This window comes from Oncorhynchus gorbuscha, linkage group LG15 (genome assembly GCF_021184085.1).
Source record: "Oncorhynchus gorbuscha isolate QuinsamMale2020 ecotype Even-year linkage group LG15, OgorEven_v1.0, whole genome shotgun sequence".
NCBI lineage: Eukaryota > Metazoa > Chordata > Actinopteri > Salmoniformes > Salmonidae > Oncorhynchus > Oncorhynchus gorbuscha.
In genome coordinates, this window is record NC_060187.1 from 49,637,106 (window position 1) to 49,658,522 (window position 21,417).

Consider the following 21,417-nt stretch of genomic DNA (forward strand, 5'->3'; position numbering starts at 1 on the left):
AGACCCCTGACTTATCTTAGCCATTATTAGCCACAGCAGTAATGGATAGGGCAGGAATGTGGCTCTGCATTTCATCTGAGGCCACGGCTAGTTTTGGACACAGACAGCTGAGTGGAACACCGTTGCCTGGCAGAATGGAAAAAGGAAGGGACTTACATTTAAGTCATTTAGCAGACGCTCTTATCCAGAGCGACTTACAAATTGGTGCATTCACCTTATGACATCCAGTAGAACAGTCACTTTACAATAGTGCATCTAAATCTTAAAGGGGGGGGTGAGAAGGATTACTTATCCTATCCTAGGTATTCCTTAAAGATGTGGGGTTTCAGGTGTCTCCGGAAGGTGGTGATTGACTCCGCTCTCCTGGCGTCGTGAGGGAGTTTGTTCCACCATTGGGGGGCCAGAGCAGCGAACAGTTTTGACTGGGCTGAGCGGGAACTGTACTTCCTCAGTGGTAGGGAGGCGAGCAGGCCAGAGGTGGATGAACGCAGTGCCCTTGTTTGGGTGTAGGGCCTGATCAGAGCCTGGAGGTACTGAGGTGCCGTTCCTCTCACAGCTCCGTAGGCAAGCACCATGGTCTTGTAGCGGATGCGAGCTTCAACTAGAAGCCAGTGGAGAGAGCGGAGGAGCGGGGTGACGTGAGAGAACTTGTGAAGGTTGAACACCAGACGGGCTGCGGCGTTCTGGATGAGTTGTAGGGGTTTAATGGCACAGGCAGGGATCCCAGCCAACAGCGAGTTGCAGTAATCCAGACGGGAGATGACAAGTGCCTGGATTAGGACCTGCGCCGCTTCCTGTGTGAGGCAGGGTCGTACTCTGCGGATGTTGTAGAGCATGAACCTACAGGAACGGGCCACCGCCTTGATGTTAGTTGAGAACGACAGGGTGTTGTCCAGGATCACGCCAAGGTTCTTAGCGCTCTGGGAGGAGGACACAATGGAGTTGTCAACCGTGATGGCGAGATCATGGAACGGGCAGTCCTTCCCCGGGAGGAAGAGCAGCTCCGTCTTGCCGAGGTTCAGCTTGAGGTGGTGATCCGTCATCCACACTGATATGTCTGCCAGACATGCAGAGATGCGATTCGCCACCAGTGGCCTCTTTAAGGAATACCTAGGATAGGATAAGTAATCCTTCTCACCCCCCCCCTTTAAGATTTAGATGCACTATTGTAAAGTGACTGTTCTACTGGATGTCATAAGGTGAATGCACCAATTTGTAAGTCGCTCTGGATAAGAGCGTCTGCTAAATTACTTAAATGTAAATGTAAATGTCATCAGAAGGGGGAAAGGAGAAGATTAATTGTGTGTCGTCTGCATAGCAATGATAGGAGAGACCATGTGAGGTTATGACAGAGCCAAGTGACTTGGTGTATAGCGAGAATAGGAGAGGGCCTAGAACAGAGCCCTGGGGGACACCAGTGGTGAGAGCGCGTGGTGAGGAGACAGATTCTCGCCACGCCACCTGGTAGGAGCGACCTGCAGGAATAGGTATTCTCCTCTGTCAATATTCACTATTTCTCCTTCTGATTAACTTGTAGTTAAAACAAATGTAAGGCTGTGTTGTATGTCTTTAAAAAATATATATTTTCAATATTATAACCCAATATTTGTCCCAAATGTATTTTTGGTTGGTCTAGATGTTGGATCTTAATTTGCCCCTCCTGTAGCAGGAGGATTTGAATTAATTATTTTTTTATATTTACAATCACAGCCAGGCAGGGGTCAGCTGGAAGTTGTGTTTGTAGGCTACATATTAACTTAGACTGCAGGTCCACTTGGCATCAGTTCAAGTAGTCTATGTAGTAGGCTTCTTGCATTGCTCTTTGAATTTTTGGAGGAACTAGTACTTTTCAAGTTACTCTCTGTGGGCTGTACTTGTACTCTTACTCAAGTAATTTCTGAGGGAAGTAACTTAAGTTTTTACTACGTTACATTTTACCAAATCACTTCAGTTACGAAGGTTGATAGATATTTCATGTCATCACTGTCGGAGGAAAGCCTCCAAATTTAGAGATTTTACATGAATCGATGCTATTGGTTCCCCTTTACGTCTGTATGAATGTTTCACGACCCCTTGACCAATGAAATGTATTCAAAATAGCTTGTCATCAAAACTCCATCAAACCCTGTATCTCCACCAAGGCTCTTGAAGTGAAGCGTACGTCTTCATGCCTGAGGATATTTTTGTTTGTGGGTTCTTAGCCAAATGCGATCAGAAGTTTAATTACCTCCTGCCTTTTGTAATATTGTATATTTCTGGAGTAAGAAGTATTTCTCAGATAAAATTCTGCTGTGTTTTTGAGGGCGAGTGCAAATCAAATAGCCAACTTTGGCTAACCCAGAATCTGACAGACAAAGTTTAATGTGTTTTTAGCTCCCCATATGGTCTCTGCTTGTCATTGGCATTGACATAAAGAGTGATCAAATTAATCAGATGTGTGTGTGTGTGGCAATAACTAACTAGCTATTACATTAGGTTGTCACTAGCTAGCTGCAGTGTCAACCATGTAGCTAGCTAACGTTAGCTAGATCAACCAAGACATGAGGTCGAATGAATTGTCCGTCGAGCTCTGAGACCGAACTCTAGGGAAGGGGACCAAAACATTTCTGCAGCATTGAAGATCCCCAAGAACACAGTGGCCTACTCATACTTAAATGGAAGAAGTTTGTAACCATCAAGACTCTTCCTAGAGCTGGCTGCCCTGCCAAACTGAGCAAGAACCCAATGGTCACTCTGACAGAGCTCCAGAATTCCTCTTTGGAGATGGGAGAATCTTTCAGAAGAACAACCATCTCTGCAGCACTCCACCAATCAAGACTTTATGCTAGAGTGGCGAGATGGAAGCCACTCCTCAGTAAAAGGCACATGACAGCCTGCTTGGAGTATGCCAAAAGGCACCTAAAGAACTCTCAGACCATGAGAAACAATACTCTCTCCTGAATGCCTAGTGTCACGCCTGGAGGAAATCTGGCACCATCCCTATGGTGGTGCCAGACTAGTAAGGACCGAGAGAAAGATTAATGGAGAGACTGGGAGACTAGTAAGGACCGAGAGAAAGATTAATGGAGCAAAGTACGGAGATCCTTGATGAAAACATACTCCAGAGCGCTCAGGACCTCAGACTGGGGAGAACGTTCACCTTCCAACAGGACAATGACCCTAATCACACAGCCAAGACAACGCAGGAGTGGCTTTGGGACAAGTCTTTGAGTGTCCTTCAGTGGCCCAGCCAGGCTGGACTTGAACCCAGTCGAACATCTCTAGAGATACGTGAAAATAGCTGCAATGCTCCCCATCCAACCTGACGGAGCTTGAGAGGATTGACAGAGAAGAATGGGAGACACTCCCCAAATAGAGGTGTGCCATGCTTGAGGCATCATACCCAAGAAGACTTAGTTGTAATATTTTGTTTAATTTGTAATGAATTTGGAAAAAAATCTAAACCTGTTTTTGCTTTGTCATTATGGGGTATTGTGTGTAGATTGAGGGGAAACCATTTTAGAATAAGGCTGTAACGTATCAAAATGTGCATAAAGTCAATGGGTCTGCATACTTTCCAAATGCGCTACCTACAGGAAAGTTTAATTACAAACTTTTTTCAAAGTGCTGGTAGTGCGTTCAGATTTCAATCACTGAAGCATGTGCACAAGATACAAATCCATGCATGAGACGCATGCATTCTAGCCGAGCTCGTGCACGTGTTTACATGGTTCTGCACATGCTTCAGGTAATACAAATCTGAACGCATTACCAGCACTTTGAAAATCCTGTGGATAAATTCTCACTCCCCCTTTTATTTAAACCCCTTTTTTCTCCCCAATTTTCATGGTATCCAATTGGTAGTTAGTCTTGTCTCATCGCTGCAACTCCCGTACGGACTCGGGAGAGGCGAAGGCCGAGAGCCGTGCGTCCTCCGAAACCCTGCCAAGCCGCAATGCATCTTGACACAATTCCCACTTACACCGGAAGCCAGCCGCACCAATGTGTCGGAGGAAACACCGTACACCTGGCGACCGTGTCAGCACGCACTGCGCCCGGCCCGCCACAGGAGTCACTTGTGCTCGATGGGACAAAGACATCCCTGTCGGCCAAACCCTCCCCTAACCCGGATGACAGTGGGCCAATTGTGCGCCGCCCCATTGGTCTCCTGGCTGCGACAGAGCCTTGACTCGAACCCATAATCTCTAGTGGCACAGCTAGCACTTCGATGCAGTGCCTTAGACCACTGCGCCACTCGGGAGGCCTGTCTCACATTCCTACCGCCAAAAGGACCAATCGCATGGACAACCGGTAAAGTACGTTTAAAATATAATTTTATACAACATTCTGGCATGTAGAGGTCGTGAGAGGGAACTTTCCTAATTAAAATGCTAATTTTTGCCCAACGTAGAATTCAATGCAATTCAACATTGGGTTTCTAGGCAATCTCACACTCTCTGTGTGTATGTCTAAATGAATTTCCATCAAAGTTTGCCTTCACCCCCACCACCCCTCTAGTTTCTTAACTCCCAAAGAGGAGGAAGAATGTGGTCTTCCTGAGCACACTGCACAAAATGGCTGAGATCAGTGATCGTTGATTGATTTATGTTCTTCACGTTTTTGTTTTGTATCTATCTTGTTTTATTCTTATTGATTGTTGTTTTTCATGTTGTGAGTGGGGGCAATGTTTAAAAAAATGGGAGAAGACTAGTATTTTGTAGTTGAATTCCTCATTGTACAGTGTATATAAGAATATATCATTATGTTGCCAAAAAACCTTCAATAAAATGCATTCAAAACTACTTTCTGCGCATTTCTAATACTATCTTAGATTATAAAAGTGGTATCTCTTGTTAAAAAAACAGAGTGGTGTCCACTGATTTTAAATGCAGTCTTTCTGCATTGTGAAGAGGGAAAACCCAGATATTCACAATGTTTGTGATGAATGACAGGTTGGTTCTTCATGCAAAATAGATTTGGGGTTCAATTCAATTAAGCTGCTTTATTTTAGGGGTTTAGTGAAGGTGGGTCATTTATTTACCTTTAGGACAAGGAGGTATACATAATGTTAAGACTACACAAGGGTTAAATGTGCTCTCATTTAACAAATGTGCCATTTTGGCATTTTTCATTGCCTAGATGGCTAGCTGCTGCATATCAACTTGTCTTGCTTGAGCAGTGTGAATTGTTGCTAATCCAATCTGTACAATACAGCCCTGAATCCTCAAGTATTTACTATACAGATTACCGACATAGAGGCTCTACATTACAGCACCTGCTGTTGTGAGATTTATGATTAATCTCACACAGCCAATAAAGATCGTCATGATTGTCTGCAGATTGACTGCTTATTTTTGTGGGGAAAGGATCTCAAGGATAATTTGTACTTGTTTCTGCTTGATTAAATTTGTTTTTCTATTGAAAAACGAAGACGGCAAAGCCCTTTTCAAGTCGAAACAAATCCTAACTTGAGTAGCTGAAATCGCCTTGGAAATTATTGGAAATTGGCCTCATGATATTCAGAATGTTTATTAGCAGAATCAGATTTTTTTTCCTGAAGTACCACCAATCACATTTCAATGGTTTTGGTTTGGTGTCTTGTCTTGCTGCACCCTTAGACAGGTGACAAATCAGTGTGTGTGTGTGTGTGTGTGTGTGTGTGTGTGTGTGTGTGTGTGTGTGTGTGTGTGTGTGTGTGTGTGTGTGTGTGTGTGTGTGTGTGTGTGTGTGTGTGTGTGTGTGTGTGTGTGTGTGTGTGTGTGTGTGTGTGTGTGTGTGTGTGACCCCTTGTTCTCATTCCAGCACCAGCCAAAGGGTATCTCTCTCAAGATGTTCAAAGCCCTGGTTAGCGATGGCCACCCGGAGTTCTCCTCCAACAGACAGCAAGACGCACAGAAGTTTTTCCTGCATCTCATCAACCTGGTGGAGGTATGCATGTATGGCTTCATACGTGTTTTCTATAAGTAGGAGCGTGTTACGGTGTATTTGTAATAATACAAACTACTCTAAAAGGAATGTAGCGATGAATACAGTATGCCATTGTTACAGAGGTACAGCAATTGGCAAACAGTCACTGGTGTTCAATAAAAGGCTCATAAGCATACACGGTATCTAATGGCACTGGATTTTCAGCTTGTCTTTCAGTGATGGCCTTAATAAAAGTTTAAAAAATAGCTTTCATGAAATGGCTACCGTGAAGCATTTTTCCGGCACGTCGGTGCATCTCTGACTCTTGTCACATGTGGTCAATCGGAACCTTGGGGGAGAGGAAGCGGGACTGTTTTTGACGAAACGCAGCACCCTGTCCCCGGGCCAGCAGACACACACTTGTGCTCTGAAGTGACTTTCTCAACCGGGTTAAATTTAGACTGCCCCTGTCGGTTACACTGGCCAGATAATGCTTCCTATTCTGCCTGAAGTCAACACAGAAACATGCTCAGACTAGAAACCCGCCACTTTCTCTGCCCTTGAGCCAAAAATAATTTACTAGACTCCGTTGCATGGCTGATTTATCTATTGTCAATTGTTGTCAAAAGTCAACTTCATGTTAATATAAGTAAAAAATCAACGTTTTTTTTCTTCTTAGCTTCAGAGTACCTTTTCTAATTTAAATGGGTCCTATGTTTTTACCTTTTTTAATTTGATTTGAGTGTATAATTTGTGGGAATAATCAGCTGTCCTTAGCCTGTGTGGAGGAACTGAGTTGGTTAGACCGAGATAGGCAGACTCTAACAGTGGCCTTCAAGTTTAGCCAGCCAGCCAGCCAGTTAGAATATGTCACTGGAGTTGGGAGTAGAGCTATAACCTGAGAATTTCTGTAGCCTCTTAGAATAGAAAAGCTGCTGATGTGACACTCCATACAAGCCAAATGGTTTTAATTTAAGACTCATTTCCCCATGAGTCCTCAAATAAATTAAACAAGTTTTGTCCCCAATGACCCCCCCCCCAATAAACATCTGCGTACCTCTTTGAATATGCCATTTAGCGGACGCTTTTATCCAAAGCGACTTACAGTCATGTGTGCATACATTCTACGTATGGGTGGTCCCGGGGATCGAACCCACTACCCTGGCGTTACAAGCGCCATGCTCTACCAACTGAGCCAACTGAGCTACAGAAGGACCCCAACTCTTTGAGTTATACTTGCTTCCCCCTGTCTTTCTTCGTTGGTCAATCTTTGACTGTGTGTAATTGACCACATGACAACAGGATGCTTGGCATGGCCCCCTTGTGATATATACAGTATATATACATTTATTACACACACACAGTTGAAGTCGGGAGTTTACATACACTTAGGTTGGAGTGATTAAAACTATAGTTTTGGCAAGTCAGTTAGGACATCTACTTTGCATGACACAAGTCATTTTTCCAAAAATGGTTTACAGATGATTTAACTGTTATGCAGGTGAATGAGGACCCAAAAGCGACTTGGCGAGTCTTTAATCCAGTAAAGTAAATATACAATCATAAAGCACAATTCCACTCGTAATGACGAGAACAGACTGGAGACTCGATCATGAACTGCAGGTTGCCTCGGGAAGGCACTTGAACGTAGCAGACTCAGACACCTGCTCACCACGCAGCATCTGAGGGAAACACGACACGACAGGGCGATACACAGACACAGCACGGTGAACAATAGACAAGGATCCGACAGGGCAGAAACGGAAAACAAGGGGAGAAATAGGGACTCTAATCAGGGAAAAAGATAGGGAACAGGTGTGGGAAGACTAAATGATTGATTAGGGGAATAGGAACAGCTGGGAGCAGGAACGGAACGATAGAGAGAAGAGAGATAGGAAGGGAGAGAGAAAAAGGGGAACGAACCTAAAAAGACCAGCAGGGGGAAAACGAACAGAGGGAAAAGCAAAATGACAAGACAATATAAGACAAAACATGACAGTACCCCCCCACTCACCGAGCGCCTCCTGGCGCACTCGAGGAGGAATCCTGGCGGCAACGGAGGAAATCATCAATAAGTGAACGGTCCAGCACGTCCCGAGACGGAACCCAACTCCTCTCCTCAGGACCGTAACCCTCCCAATCCACTAAGTATTGGTGACCCCGTCCCCGAGAACGCATGTCCATGATCCTACGTACCTTGTAAATAGGTGCGCTCTCGACAAGGACGGGAGGGGGGGAGGGAAGACGAACGGGGGTGCGAAGAAAGGGCTTGACACAGGAGACATGGAAGACAGGATGGACGCGACGAAGATGTCGCGGAAGAAGCAGTCGCACAGCGACAGGATTGACGACCTGGGAGACACGGAACGGACCAACTTACGAGAAGCTGTCGTAAGAGGAAGGTTGCGAGTGGAAAGCCACACTCTCTGGCCGCAACAATACCTTGGACTCTTAATCCTACGTTTATTGGCGGCTCTCACAGTCTGTGCCCTGTAACGGCAAAGTGCAGACCTCACCCTCCTCCAGGTGCGCTCACAACGTTGGACAAACGCTTGAGCGGAGGGAACGCTGGACTCGGCAAGCTGGGATGAGAACAGAGGAGGCTGGTAACCCAGACTACTCTGAAACGGAGATAACCCGGTAGCAGACGAAGGAAGCGAGTTGTGAGCGTATTCTGCCCAGGGGAGCTGTTCTGCCCAAGACGCAGGGTTTCTGAAAGAAAGGCTGCGTAGTATGCGACCAATCGTCTGATTGGCCCTCTCTGCTTGACCGTTAGACTGGGGATGAAACCCGGAAGAGAGACTGACGGACGCACCAATCAAACGACAGAACTCCCTCCAAAACTGTGACGTGAATTGCGGGCCTCTGTCTGAAACGGCGTCTAACGGGAGGCCATGAATTCTGAACACATTCTCGATGATGATTTGTGCCGTCTCCTTAGCGGAAGGAAGTTTAGCGAGGGGAATTAAATGTGCCGCCTTAGAGAACCTATCGACAACCGTAAGAATCACAGTCTTCCCCGCAGACAAAGGCAGACCGGTAATGAAGTCTAGGGCGATGTGAGACCATGGTCGAGAAGGAATGGGGAGCGGTCTGAGACGACCGGCAGGAGGAGAGTTACCTGACTTAGTCTGCGCGCAGTCCGAACAAGCAGCCACGAAACGGCGCGTGTCACGCTCTGTCATGTTTTGTCATTTATTATCTTGTCTTGTCCCTGTGCTTCCCATTCTATTCGTTTCCCTCTGCTGGTCTTATTAGGTTCTTTCCCTCTTTCTATCCCTCTCTCTCCCCCTCCCTCTCTCACTCTCTCGCTCTCTCTTCTCTCTATCGTTCCGTTCCTGCTCCCAGCTGTTCCTATTCCCCTAATCAATCATTTAGTCTTCCCACACCTGTTCCCGATCCTTTCCCCTGATTAGAGTCCCTATTTCTTCCTTTGTGTTCCGTTCCTGTCCTGTCGGTTCCTTGTCTAGAATTCACCGTGCTGTGTTTGTGTATCGCCCTGTCGTGTCGTGTTTTCCTCAGATGCTGCGTGGTGAGCAGGTGTCTGAGTCTGTCTGGTTCAAGTGCCTTCCCGAGGCAACCTGCTGTTCACCTGCTGTTCAAGATCGAGTCTCCAGTTTGTCCTCGTCATTTCGAGTGAAAGTTGTGTTTTTTGTTTGTATTTACTTTACTGGATTAAAGACTCTGTTTTCGCCAAGTCGCTTTTGGGTCCTCTTTCACCTGCATGACAGAAGGAACCGACCAAGGAATGGACCCAGCGACTTCAGACGCTCGTTACACTGCCGTCGAGATCCAAGGAGCCATGCTCGGCAGACACGAGCAGGAATTGTCTGCTGCTCGCCATGCCGTGGAGAACCTGGCCGCTCAGGTTTCCGACCTCTCTGGACAGTTCCAGAGTCTACGTCTCGTGCCACCTGTTACTTCCTGGCCTGCCGAGCCTCCAGAACCTAGGGTTAATAACCCACCTTGCTACTCCGGGCAGCCCACTGAGTGCCGCTCCTTTCTCACGCAGTGTGAGATTGTGTTCTCTCTCCAACCCAACACATACTCTAGAGAGAGAGCTCGGGTTGCTTACGTCATTTCACTCCTTACTGGCCGGGCTCGAGAATGGGGCACAGCTATCTGGGAGGCAAGGGCTGATTGCTCTAACAAGTTCCAGAACTTTAAAGAGGAGATGATTCGGGTTTTTGACCGTTCAGTTTTTGGTAGGGAGGCTTCTAGGGCCCTGGCTTCCTTATGCCAAGGTGAACGGTCCATAACGGATTATTCTATTGAGTTTCGCACTCTTGCTGCCTCTAGTGAGTGGAACGAGCCGGCGCTGCTCGCTCGTTTTCTGGAGGGACTCCACGCAGTGGTTAAGGATGAGATTCTCTCCCGGGAGGTTCCTTCAGATGTGGACTCTTTGATTGCTCTCGCCATCCGCATAGAACGACGGGTAGATCTTCGTCACCGGGCTCGTGGAAGAGAGCTCGCATCAACGGTGTTTCCCTGCTCCGCATCGCAACCATCTCCCTCCTCTGGCTCAGAGTCTGAGCCCATGCAGCTGGGAGGGATTCGCATCTCGACTAAGGAGAGGGAACGGAGGATCACCAACCGCCTGTGCCTCTATTGCGGAGTTGCTGGACATTTTGTTAATTCATGTCCAGTAAAAGCCAGAGCTCATCTGTAAGCGGAGGGCTACAGGTGAGCGCAACTACTCAAGTCTCTCCATCAAGATCCTGTACTACTTTGTCGGTCCATCTACGCTGGACCGGTTCGGGTGCTACATGTAGTGCCTTGATAGACTCTGGGGCTGAGGGTTGTTTCATGGACGAAGCATGGGTTCGGAAACATGACATTCCTTTCAGAGAGTTAGAGAAGCCTACGCCCATGTTCGCCTTAGATGGTAGTCATCTTCCCAGTATCAGATTTGAGACACTACCTTTAACCCTCACAGTATCTGGTAACCACAGTGAGACTATTTCTTTTTTGATTTTTCGTTCACCGTTTACACCTGTTGTTTTGGGTCATCCCTGGCTAGTATGTCATAATCCTTCTATTAATTGGTCTAGTAATTCTATCCTATCCTGGAACGTTTCTTGTCATGTGAAGTGTTTAATGTCTGCCATCCCTCCCGTTTCTTCTGTCCCTACTTCTCAGGAGGAACCTGGCGATTTGACAGGAGTGCCGGAGGAATATCATGATCTGCGCACGGTCTTCAGTCGGTCCCGAGCCAACTCCCTTCCTCCTCACCGGTCGTATGATTGTAGTATTGATCTCCTTCCGGGGACCACTCCTCCTCGGGGTAGACTATACTCTCTGTCGGCTCCCGAACGTAAGGCTCTCGAGGATTATTTGTCTGTGTCTCTTGACGCCGGTACCATAGTGCCTTCTTCCTCTCCGGCCGGGGCGGGGTTCTTTTTTGTTAAAAAGAAGGACGGTACTCTGCGCCCCTGCGTGGATTATCGAGGGCTGAATGACATAACGGTTAAGAATCGTTATCCGCTTCCCCTTATGTCATCAGCCTTCGAGATTCTGCAGGGAGCCAGGTGCTTTACTAAGTTGGACCTTCGTAACGCTTACCATCTCGTGCGCATCAGAGAGGGGGACGAGTGGAAAACGGCGTTTAACACTCCGTTAGGACATTTTGAGTACCGGGTTCTGCCGTTTGGTCTCGCCAATGCGCCAGCTGTTTTTCAGGCATTAGTTAATGATGTTCTGAGAGACATGCTGAACATCTTTGTTTTTGTCTATCTTGACGATATCCTGATTTTTTCTCCGTCACTCGAGATTCATGTTCAGCACGTTCGACGTGTTCTACAGCGCCTTTTAGAGAATTGTCTCTACGTAAAGTCTGAGAAGTGCTCTTTTCATGTCTCCTCCGTTACTTTTCTCGGTTCCGTTATTTCCGCTGAAGGCATTCAGATGGATTCCGCTAAGGTCCAAGCTGTCAGTGATTGGCCCGTTCCAAGGTCACGTGTCGAGTTGCAGCGCTTTTAGGTTTCGCTAATTTCTATCGGCGTTTCATTCGTAATTTCGGTCAAGTTGCTGCCCCTCTCACAGCTCTTACTTCTGTCAAGACGTGTTTTAAGTGGTCCGGTTCCGCCCAGGGAGCTTTTGATCTTCTAAAAGAACGTTTTACGTCCGCTCCTATCCTCGTTACTCCTGACGTCACTAGACAATTCATTGTCGAGGTTGACGCTTCAGAGGTAGGCGTGGGAGCCATTCTATCCCAGCGCTTCCAGTCTGACGATAAGGTTCATCCTTGCGCTTATTTTTCTCATCGCCTGTCGCCATCTGAGCGCAACTATGATGTGGGTAACCGTGAACTGCTCGCCATCCGCTTAGCCCTAGGCGAATGGCGACAGTGGTTGGAGGGGGCGACCGTTCCTTTTGTCGTTTGGACAGACCATAAGAACCTTGAGTACATCCGTTCTGCCAAACGACTTAATGCCCGTCAAGCTCGTTGGGCGTTGTTTTTCGCTCGTTTCGAGTTTGTGATTTCTTACCGTCCGGGTAGCAAGAACACCAAGCCTGATGCCTTATCCCGTCTGTTTAGTTCTTCTGTGGCTTCTACTGATCCCGAGGGGATTCTTCCTTATGGGCGTGTTGTCGGGTTAACAGTCTGGGGAATTGAAAGACAGGTTAAGCAAGCACTCACGCACACTGCGTCGCCGCGCTTGTCCTAGTAACCTCCTTTTCGTTCCTGTTTCCACTCGTCTGGCTGTTCTTCAGTGGGCTCACTCTGCCAAGTTAGCTGGTCATCCCGGTGTTCGAGGCACTCTTGCGTCTATTCGCCAGCGCTTTTGGTGGCCGACTCAGGAGCGTGACACGCGCCGTTTCGTGGCTGCTTGTTCGGACTGCGCGCAGACTAAGTCGGGTAACTCTCCTCCTGCCGGTCGTCTCAGACCGCTCCCCATTCCTTCTCGACCATGGTCTCACATCGCCCTAGACTTCATTACCGGTCTGCCTTTGTCTGCGGGGAAGACTGTGATTCTTACGGTTGTCGATAGGTTCTCTAAGGCGGCACATTTCATTCCCCTCGCTAAACTTCCTTCCGCTAAGGAGACGGCACAAATCATTATCGAGAATGTATTCAGAATTCATGGCCTCCCGTTAGACGCCGTTTCAGACAGAGGCCCGCAATTCACGTCACAGTTTTGGAGGGAGTTCTGTCGTTTGATTGGTGCGTCCGTCAGTCTCTCTTCCGGGTTTCATCCCCAGTCTAACGGTCAAGCAGAGAGGGCCAATCAGACGATTGGTCGCATACTACGCAGCCTTTCTTTCAGAAACCCTGCGTCTTGGGCAGAACAGCTCCCTGGGCAGAATACGCTCACAATTCGCTTCCTTCGTCTGCTACCGGGTTATCTCCGTTTCAGAGTAGTCTGGGTTACCAGCCTCCTCTGTTCTCATCCCAGCTTGCCGAGTCCAGCGTTCCCTCCGCTCAAGCGTTTGTCCAACGTTGTGAGCGCACCTGGAGGAGGGTGAGGTCTGCACTTTGCCGTTACAGGGTACAGACTGTGAGAGCCGCCAATAAACGCAGGATTAAGAGTCCAAGGTATTGTTGCGGCCAGAGAGTGTGGCTTTCCACTCGCAACCTTCCTCTTACGACAGCTTCTCGTAAGTTGACTCCGCGGTTCATTGGTCCGTTCCGTGTCTCCCAGGTCGTCAATCCTGTCGCTGTGCGACTGCTTCTTCCGCGACATCTTCGTCGCGTCCATCCTGTCTTCCATGTCTCCTGTGTTAAGCCCTTTCTTCGCACCCCCGTTCGTCTTCCCTCCCCCCTCCCGTCCTTGTCGAGAGCGCACCTATTTACAAGGTACATAAGATCATGGACATGCGTTCTCGGGGACGGGGTCACCAATACTTAGTGGATTGGGAGGGTTACGGTCCTGAGGAGAGGAGTTGGGTTCCGTCTCGGGACGTGCTGGACCGTTCACTCATTGATGATTTCCTCCGTTGCCGCCAGGATTCCTCCTCGAGTGCGCCAGGAGGCGCTCGGTGAGTGGGGGTACTGTCATGTTTTGTCATTTATTATCTTGTCTTGTCCCTGTGCTTCCCATTCTATTCGTTTCCCTCTGCTGGTCTTATTAGGTTCTTTCCCTCTTTCTATCCCTCTCTCTCCCCCTCCCTCTCTCACTCTCTCGCTCTCTCTTCTCTCTATCGTTCCGTTCCTGCTCCCAGCTGTTCCTATTCCCCTAATCAATCATTTAGTCTTCCCACACCTGTTCCCGATCCTTTCCCCTGATTAGAGTCCCTATTTCTTCCTTTGTGTTCCGTTCCTGTCCTGTCGGTTCCTTGTCTAGAATTCACCGTGCTGTGTTTGTGTATCGCCCTGTCGTGTCGTGTTTTCCTCAGATGCTGCGTGGTGAGCAGGTGTCTGAGTCTGTCTGGTTCAAGTGCCTTCCCGAGGCAACCTGCTGTTCACCTGCTGTTCAAGATCGAGTCTCCAGTTTGTCCTCGTCATTTCGAGTGAAAGTTGTGTTTTTTGTTTGTATTTACTTTACTGGATTAAAGACTCTGTTTTCGCCAAGTCGCTTTTGGGTCCTCTTTCACCTGCATGACACGCTCCTGACTCGGCCACCAAAAGCGCTGGCGAATAGACGCAAGAGTGCTTCGAACACCGGGATGACCAGCTAACTTGGCAGAGTGAGCCCACTGAAGAACAGCCAAACGAGTGGAAACAGGAACGAAAAGAAGGTTACTAGGACAAGCGCGCGGCGATGCAGTGTGCGTGAGTGCTTGCTTAACCTGTCTTTCAATTCCCCAGACTGTCAACCCGACAACACGCCCATAAGGAAGAATCCCCTCGGGATCAGTAGAAGCCACAGAAGAACTAAAAAGACGGGATAAGGCATCAGGCTTGGTGTTCTTGCTACCCGGACGGTAAGAAATCATAAACTCGAAACGAGCGAAAAACAACGCCCAACGAGCTTGACGAGCATTAAGTCGTTTGGCAGAACGGATGTACTCAAGGTTCTTATGGTCTGTCCAAACGACAAAAGGAACGGTCGCCCCCTCCAACCACTATCGCCATTCGCCTAGGGCTAAGCGGATGGCGAGCAGTTCGCGGTTACCCACATCATAGTTGCGTTCAGATGGCGACAGGCGATGAGAAAAATAAGCGCAAGGATGAACCTTATCGTCAGACTGGAAGCGCTGGGATAGAATGGCTCCCACGCCTACCTCTGAAGCGTCAACCTCGACAATGAATTGTCTAGTGACGTCAGGAGTAACGAGGATAGGGGCGGACGTAAAACGTTCTTTTAGAAGATCAAAAGCTCCCTGGGCGGAACCGGACCACTTAAAACACGTCTTGACAGAAGTAAGAGCTGTGAGAGGGGCAGCAACTTGACCGAAATTACGAATGAAACGCCGATAGAAATTAGCGAAACCTAGAAAGCGCTGCAACTCGACACGTGACCTTGGAACGGGCCAATCACTGACAGCTTGGACCTTAGCGGAATCCATCTGAATGCCTTCAGCGGAAATAACGGAACCGAGAAAAGTAACGGAGGAGACATGAAAAGAGCACTTCTCAGCCTTCACGTAGAGACAATTCTCTAAAAGGCGCTGTAGAACACGTCGAACGTGCTGAACATGAATCTCGAGTGACGGTGAAAAAATCAGGATATCGTCAAGATAGACAAAAACAAAGATGTTCAGCATGTCTCTCAGAACATCATTAACTAATGCCTGAAAAACAGCTGGCGCATTGGCGAGACCAAACGGCAGAACCCGGTACTCAAAATGCCCTAACGGAGTGTTAAACGCCGTTTTCCACTCGTCCCCCTCTCTGATGTGCACGAGATGGTAAGCGTTACGAAGGTCCAACTTAGTAAAGCACCTGGCTCCCTGCAGAATCTCGAAGGCTGATGACATAAGGGGAAGCGGATAACGATTCTTAACCGTTATGTCATTCAGCCCTCGATAATCCACGCAGGGGCGCAGAGTACCGTCCTTCTTCTTAACAAAAAAAAACCCCGCCCGGCCGGAGAGGAAGAAGGCACTATGGTACCGGCGTCAAGAGACACAGACAAATAATCCTCGAGAGCCTTACGTTCGGGAGCCGACAGAGAGTATAGTCTACCCCGAGGAGGAGTGGTCCCCGGAAGGAGATCAATACTACAATCATACGACCGGTGAGGAGGAAGGGAGTTGGCTCGGGACCGACTGAAGACCGTGCGCAGATCATGATATTCCTCCGGCACTCCTGTCAAATCGCCAGGTTCCTCCTGAGAAGTGGGGACAGAAGAAACGGGAGGGATGGCAGACATTAAACACTTCACATGACAAGAAACGTTCCAGGATAGGATAGAATTACTAGACCAATTAATAGAAGGATTATGACATACTAGCCAGGGATGACCCAAAACAACAGGTGTAAAAGGTGAACGAAAAATCAAAAAAGAAATAGTCTCACTGTGGTTACAAGATACTGTGAGGGTTAAAGGTAGTGTCTCAAATCTGATACTGGGAAGATGACTACCATCTAAGGCGAACATGGGCGTAGGCTTGTCTAACTCTCTGAAAGGAATGTCATGTTTCCGAGCCCATGCTTCGTCCATGAAACAACCCTCAGCCCCAGAGTCTATCAAGGCACTGCATGTAGCACCCGAACCGGTCCAGCGTAGATGGACCGACAAAGTAGTACAGGATCTAGATGGAGAGACCTGAGTAGTAGCGCTCACCAGTAGCCCTCCGCTTACTGATGAGCTCTGGCTTTTACTGGACATGAATTAACAAAATGTCCAGCAAGTCCGCAATAGAGGCACAGGCGGTTGGTGATCCTCCGTTCCCTCTCCTTAGTCGAGATGCGAATACCTCCCAGCTGCATGGGCTCAGTCTCTGAGCCAGAGGAGGGAGATGGTTGCGATGCGGAGCAGGGAAACACAGTTGACACGAGCTCTCTACCACGAGCCTGGTGACGAAGATCTACCCGTCGTTCTATGCGGATGGCGAGAGCAATCAAAGAGTCCACACTTGAAGGAACCTCCCGGGAGAGAATCTCATCTTTAACCACTGCGTGGAGTCCCTCCAGAAAGCGAGCAGCGCCGGCTCGTTCCACTCACTAGAGGCAGCAAGAGTGCGAAACTCAATAGAGTAATCCGTTATGGATCGATCACCTTGGCATAGGGAAGCCAGGGCCCTAGAAGCCTCCCTACCAAAAACTGAACGGTCAAAAACCCGAATCATCTCCTCTTTAAAGTTCTGGTAATTGTTAGAGCAATCAGCCCTTGCCTCCCAGATAGCTGTGCCCCACTCTCGAGCCCGGCCAGTAAGGAGTGAAATGACGTAAGCAACCCGAGCTCTCTCTCTAGAGTATGTGTTGGGTTGGAGAGAGAACACAATATCACACTGGGTGAGAAAGGAGCGGCACTCCGTGGGCTGCCCGGAGTAGCAAGGTGGGTTATTAACCCTAGGTTCCGGAGGCTCGGCAGGCCAGGAAGTAACAGGTGGCACGAGACGAAGACTCTGGAACTGTCCAGAGAGGTCGGAAACCTGAGCGGCCAGGTTCTCCACGGCATGGCGAGCAGCAGACAATTCCTGCTCGTGTCTGCCGAGCATGGCTCCTTGGATCTCGACGGCAGTGTTACGAGCGTCTGTAGTCGCTGGGTCCATTCTTTGGTCGGATCCTTCTGTTATGCAGGTGAATGAGGACCCAAAAGCGACTTGGCGAAAACAGAGTCTTTAATCCAGTAAAGTAAATATACAATCATAAAGCATCAATTCCACTCGTAATGACTAGAACAGACTGGAGACTCGATCATGAACTGCAGGTTGCCTCGGGAAGGCACTTGAACGTAGCAGACTCAGACACCTGCTCACCACGCAGCATCTGAGGGAAACACGACACGACAGGGCGATACACAGACACAGCACGGTGAACAATAGACAAGGATCCGACAGGGCAGAAACGGAAAACAAGGGGAGAAATAGGGACTCTAATCAGGGAAAAAGATAGGGAACAGGTGTGGGAAGACTAAATGATTGATTAGGGGAATAGGAACAGCTGGGAGCAGGAACGGAACGATAGAGAGAAGAGAGATAGGAAGGGAGAGAGAAAAAGGGGAACGAACCTAAAAAGACCAGCAGGGGGAAAACGAACAGAGGGAAAAGCAAAATGACAAGACAATATAAGACAAAACATGACATTAACTTGTAATTCGCTGTATCACAATTCCAGTGGGTCAGAAGTTTACTTACACTAAGTTGACTGTGCCTTTTAAACCGCTTGGAAAATTCCAGAAATTGATGTCATGGCTTTAGAAGCTTCTGATGAGTTAATTGACATCATTTGAGTCAATTGGAGGTGTACCTGTGGAAGTATTTCAAGGCCTACCTTCAAACTCAGTGACTCTTTGCTTGATATCAAGGGAAAATCAAAAGAAATCAGCCAAGTCCTCAGACGTTCATCTGTACGAACAATAGTACGCAAGTATAAACACCATGGGACCACGCAGCCGTCATACCACTCAGGAAGGAAACACGTTCTGTCTCCTATATATGAACGTACTTTGGTGCAAAAAGTGCAAATCAATCCAAGAACAACAGCAAAGGACCTTGTGAAGAAGCTGGAAGAAACTGGTACAAAAGTATCTATATCCACAGTAAAACGAGTCCTATATCGACATATAACCTGAAAGGCGTACATGCGTACAGAGGCCCATTATCAGCAACCATCATTCCTGTGTTCCAGTGACATGTTGTGTTAACTAATCCAAGTTTATCATTTTAAAAGGCTTATTGATCATTAGAAAACCCTTTTGCAATTATGTTAGCGCAGCTGAAAACTATTGTGCTCATTAAAGAAGCAATAAAACAGGCCTTTTTTTGGAGAAATTAAGGCTATCCCATGTGAGAAATTGCCAAGAAACTGAAGATCTCATACAACGCTGTGTACTACTTCTTTCACAGAACAGTGCAAACTGGCCCTGACCAGAATAGAAAGAGGAATGGGAGGCCCCGGTGCACAACTGAGCAAGAGGACAAGTACATTAGTGTTTAGTTTGAGAAACAGACGCCTCACAAGTCCTCAACTGGCAGTTTCATTAAATAGTACCCGCAAAAACACCAGTCTCAACGTCAACAGTGAAGAGGCAACTCTGGGATGCTGGCCTTCTAGGCAGAGTTGCAAAGAAAAAGCCATATCTCAAACTGGCCAATAAAAATAAAAGATTAAGAAGGGTTAAAGAACACAGACACTGGACAGAGGATCTCTGCCTAGAAGGCCAGCAGCCTCTTCACTGTTGACATTGAGACTCTAACTCTAATGTACTTGTCCTCTTGCTCAGTTGTGCATCGGGGCCTCCCACTCCTCATTCTATGCTGGTCAGACACAGTTTGCACTGTTCTGTGAAAGAAGTAGTACACAGCCTTGTGCGAGCTCTTCAGTTTCTGGCCAATTTCTCGAATGGAATAGCCTTCATTTGTCAGAACAAGAATATACTGGCGAGTTTCAGAAGACAGTTCTTTGTTTCTGGCCATTTTGAGCCTGTAATCGAACCCACAAATGCTGATGCTCCAGATACTCAACTAGTCTAGAGAAGGCCAGTTTTATTGCATCTTTAATCAGAACAACAGCTTTCAGCTGTGCTAACGTAATTGCAAAAGGGTTTTCTAATGATCAATTAGCCTTTTAAAATGATAAACTTGGATTAGCTAACACAACGTGCCATTGAAACACAGGAGTGATGGTTGCTGATAATGGGCCTCTTACGCCTATGTAGATATTCCATTAAAAAATCGAATAGTCATTTACGACATTACAATGTCTACACTGTATTTCTGATCAATTTGATGTTATTTTAATGGACAAAACATGTAACTTTCTTTCAAAAAATAGGACATTTCTAAGTGACCCCAAACTTTTGAACGGTAGCGTGTATATGTAGTACCAGTCAAAAGTTTGGACACCTACTCATTCAAGGTTTAAAAACATATATTATTATTATTTAAAAAACAAAAAAAATTCTACATTGTAGTGCAGGCATCAAAACTATGAAAAAAACACATTGAATCATATAGTAATCAAAAAAGTGTTAAACAAATTCAAATATATAGTTTATATTTGAGATTCTTCAAAGTAGCCACGCTTTGCCTTGATGACAAGTCAGGAGATTGAGGAGGCCAGGTCATCTGATGCAGCACTCCATCCCTCTCCTTCTTGGTCAAATAGCCTTTACACAGCCTGGAGGTGTGTTTGGTCATTGTCCTATTGAAAAACAAATGATAGTCCCACTAAGCGCAAACCAGATGGGATGGCATAAGACACAGCGGTTGGAACCAAACATCTCAAATTTGGACTCATCAGACCAAAGGACAGATTTCCACCGGTCTAATGTCCATTGCTCGTGTTTCTTGGCCCAAGCAAATCTCATCTTATTGGTGTCCTTTAGTAGTGGTTTCTTTACAACAATTCGAATACGAAGGCCTGATTCACACAGCCTCCTCTGAACAGTTGATGTGTCTGTTACTTGAATTCTGTGAAGCATTTATTTGGGCTGTAATTTCTGAGGCAGGTAACTCAAAATAACTTATCAATTGCAGCAGAGGTAACTCTGGGTCTTCCTTTCCTGTGGGGGTCTACATGAGGCAGTTTCATCATAGCACTTTGTGGTTTTTGCAACTGCACTTGAAGAAACGTTCAAAGTTCTTGAAATTTTCCGTATTGACTGATATTCATGTCTTTAAATTAATGATGGACTGTTGTTTCTCTTTGCTTATTTGAGCTGTTCTTGCCATAATATGGACTTGGTCTTTTGCCAAATAGGGCTATCTTCTGTATACCATTCATGCCTTGTCACATCACAGCTGGTTGGCTCAAACACATTTAGAAGGAAATTAAATTCCACAAATGAACTTTTAACAAGGCACACCTGTTAATTGAAATGCATTCCAGATGACTACCTCATGAAGCTGGTTGAGAGAATGCAAAGAGTGTGCAAAGTTGTTATCAAGCCAAAGGGTAACTACTTTGCAGAATCTCAATTATAAAATATATTTGGATTTAACACTTTTTTAAAATTTTTAGTTACAACATGATTCCATATGTTATTTCGTAGTTTTTATGTCTTCACTATTATTGTAAAAATAACGAAACTGTTGAATGAGTAATGTGTCCAAACTTTTGACTGGTGTGTGTGTGTGTGTGTGTGTGTGTTGCTAAGGTTCAAACATGCATGCAATTAATGAAAGTCTCAATGTTCTAATTGATGGGAACAGTTAGTTACATTTCCAAATACTTTTTTAACTGGTAAATTCAATTGCATCCATGAAGACGACGTAAGTATTCAGTATGTTCTCTGCATCTTCCCCTGTGTGTCCCTCGCTTTAGAGAAATAGTGTGGGCTTGGAGAACCCCAACAACGCCTTCCGCTACCTGGTGGAGGAGCGCGTGCAGTGTTGCCAGACGCAGAAGGTGCGCTACACCCAGAAGGTGGACTACCTCATGCAGCTCCCGGCCCCCATCGAGGCCGCCTCCAACAGAGGTAAGATCCCACAGGCAGCTGGCCCAGCCCCATGAGAACCAGCAGGGCTGCTGGCTCCCCC

The 21,417-nt window shown here is 47.0% G+C and overlaps 1 protein-coding gene across 3 annotated transcripts in view; it reads left to right on the top strand.

Annotated features, from left to right (window-relative positions):
- The window catches only part of LOC123997445 (ubiquitin carboxyl-terminal hydrolase 13-like), a 71,596-nt gene that overhangs the window by 31,586 nt on the left and 18,593 nt on the right, over window positions 1–21,417 (top strand). For all 3 annotated transcript variants that reach the window (XM_046301694.1, XM_046301696.1, XM_046301695.1), the window contains exons 11-12: window positions 5,782–5,907; window positions 21,203–21,356. In XM_046301694.1, coding sequence (XP_046157650.1) covers window positions 5,782–5,907; window positions 21,203–21,356 — 280 coding nt within the window. The remainder of the gene's footprint in view (window positions 1–5,781; window positions 5,908–21,202; window positions 21,357–21,417) is intronic.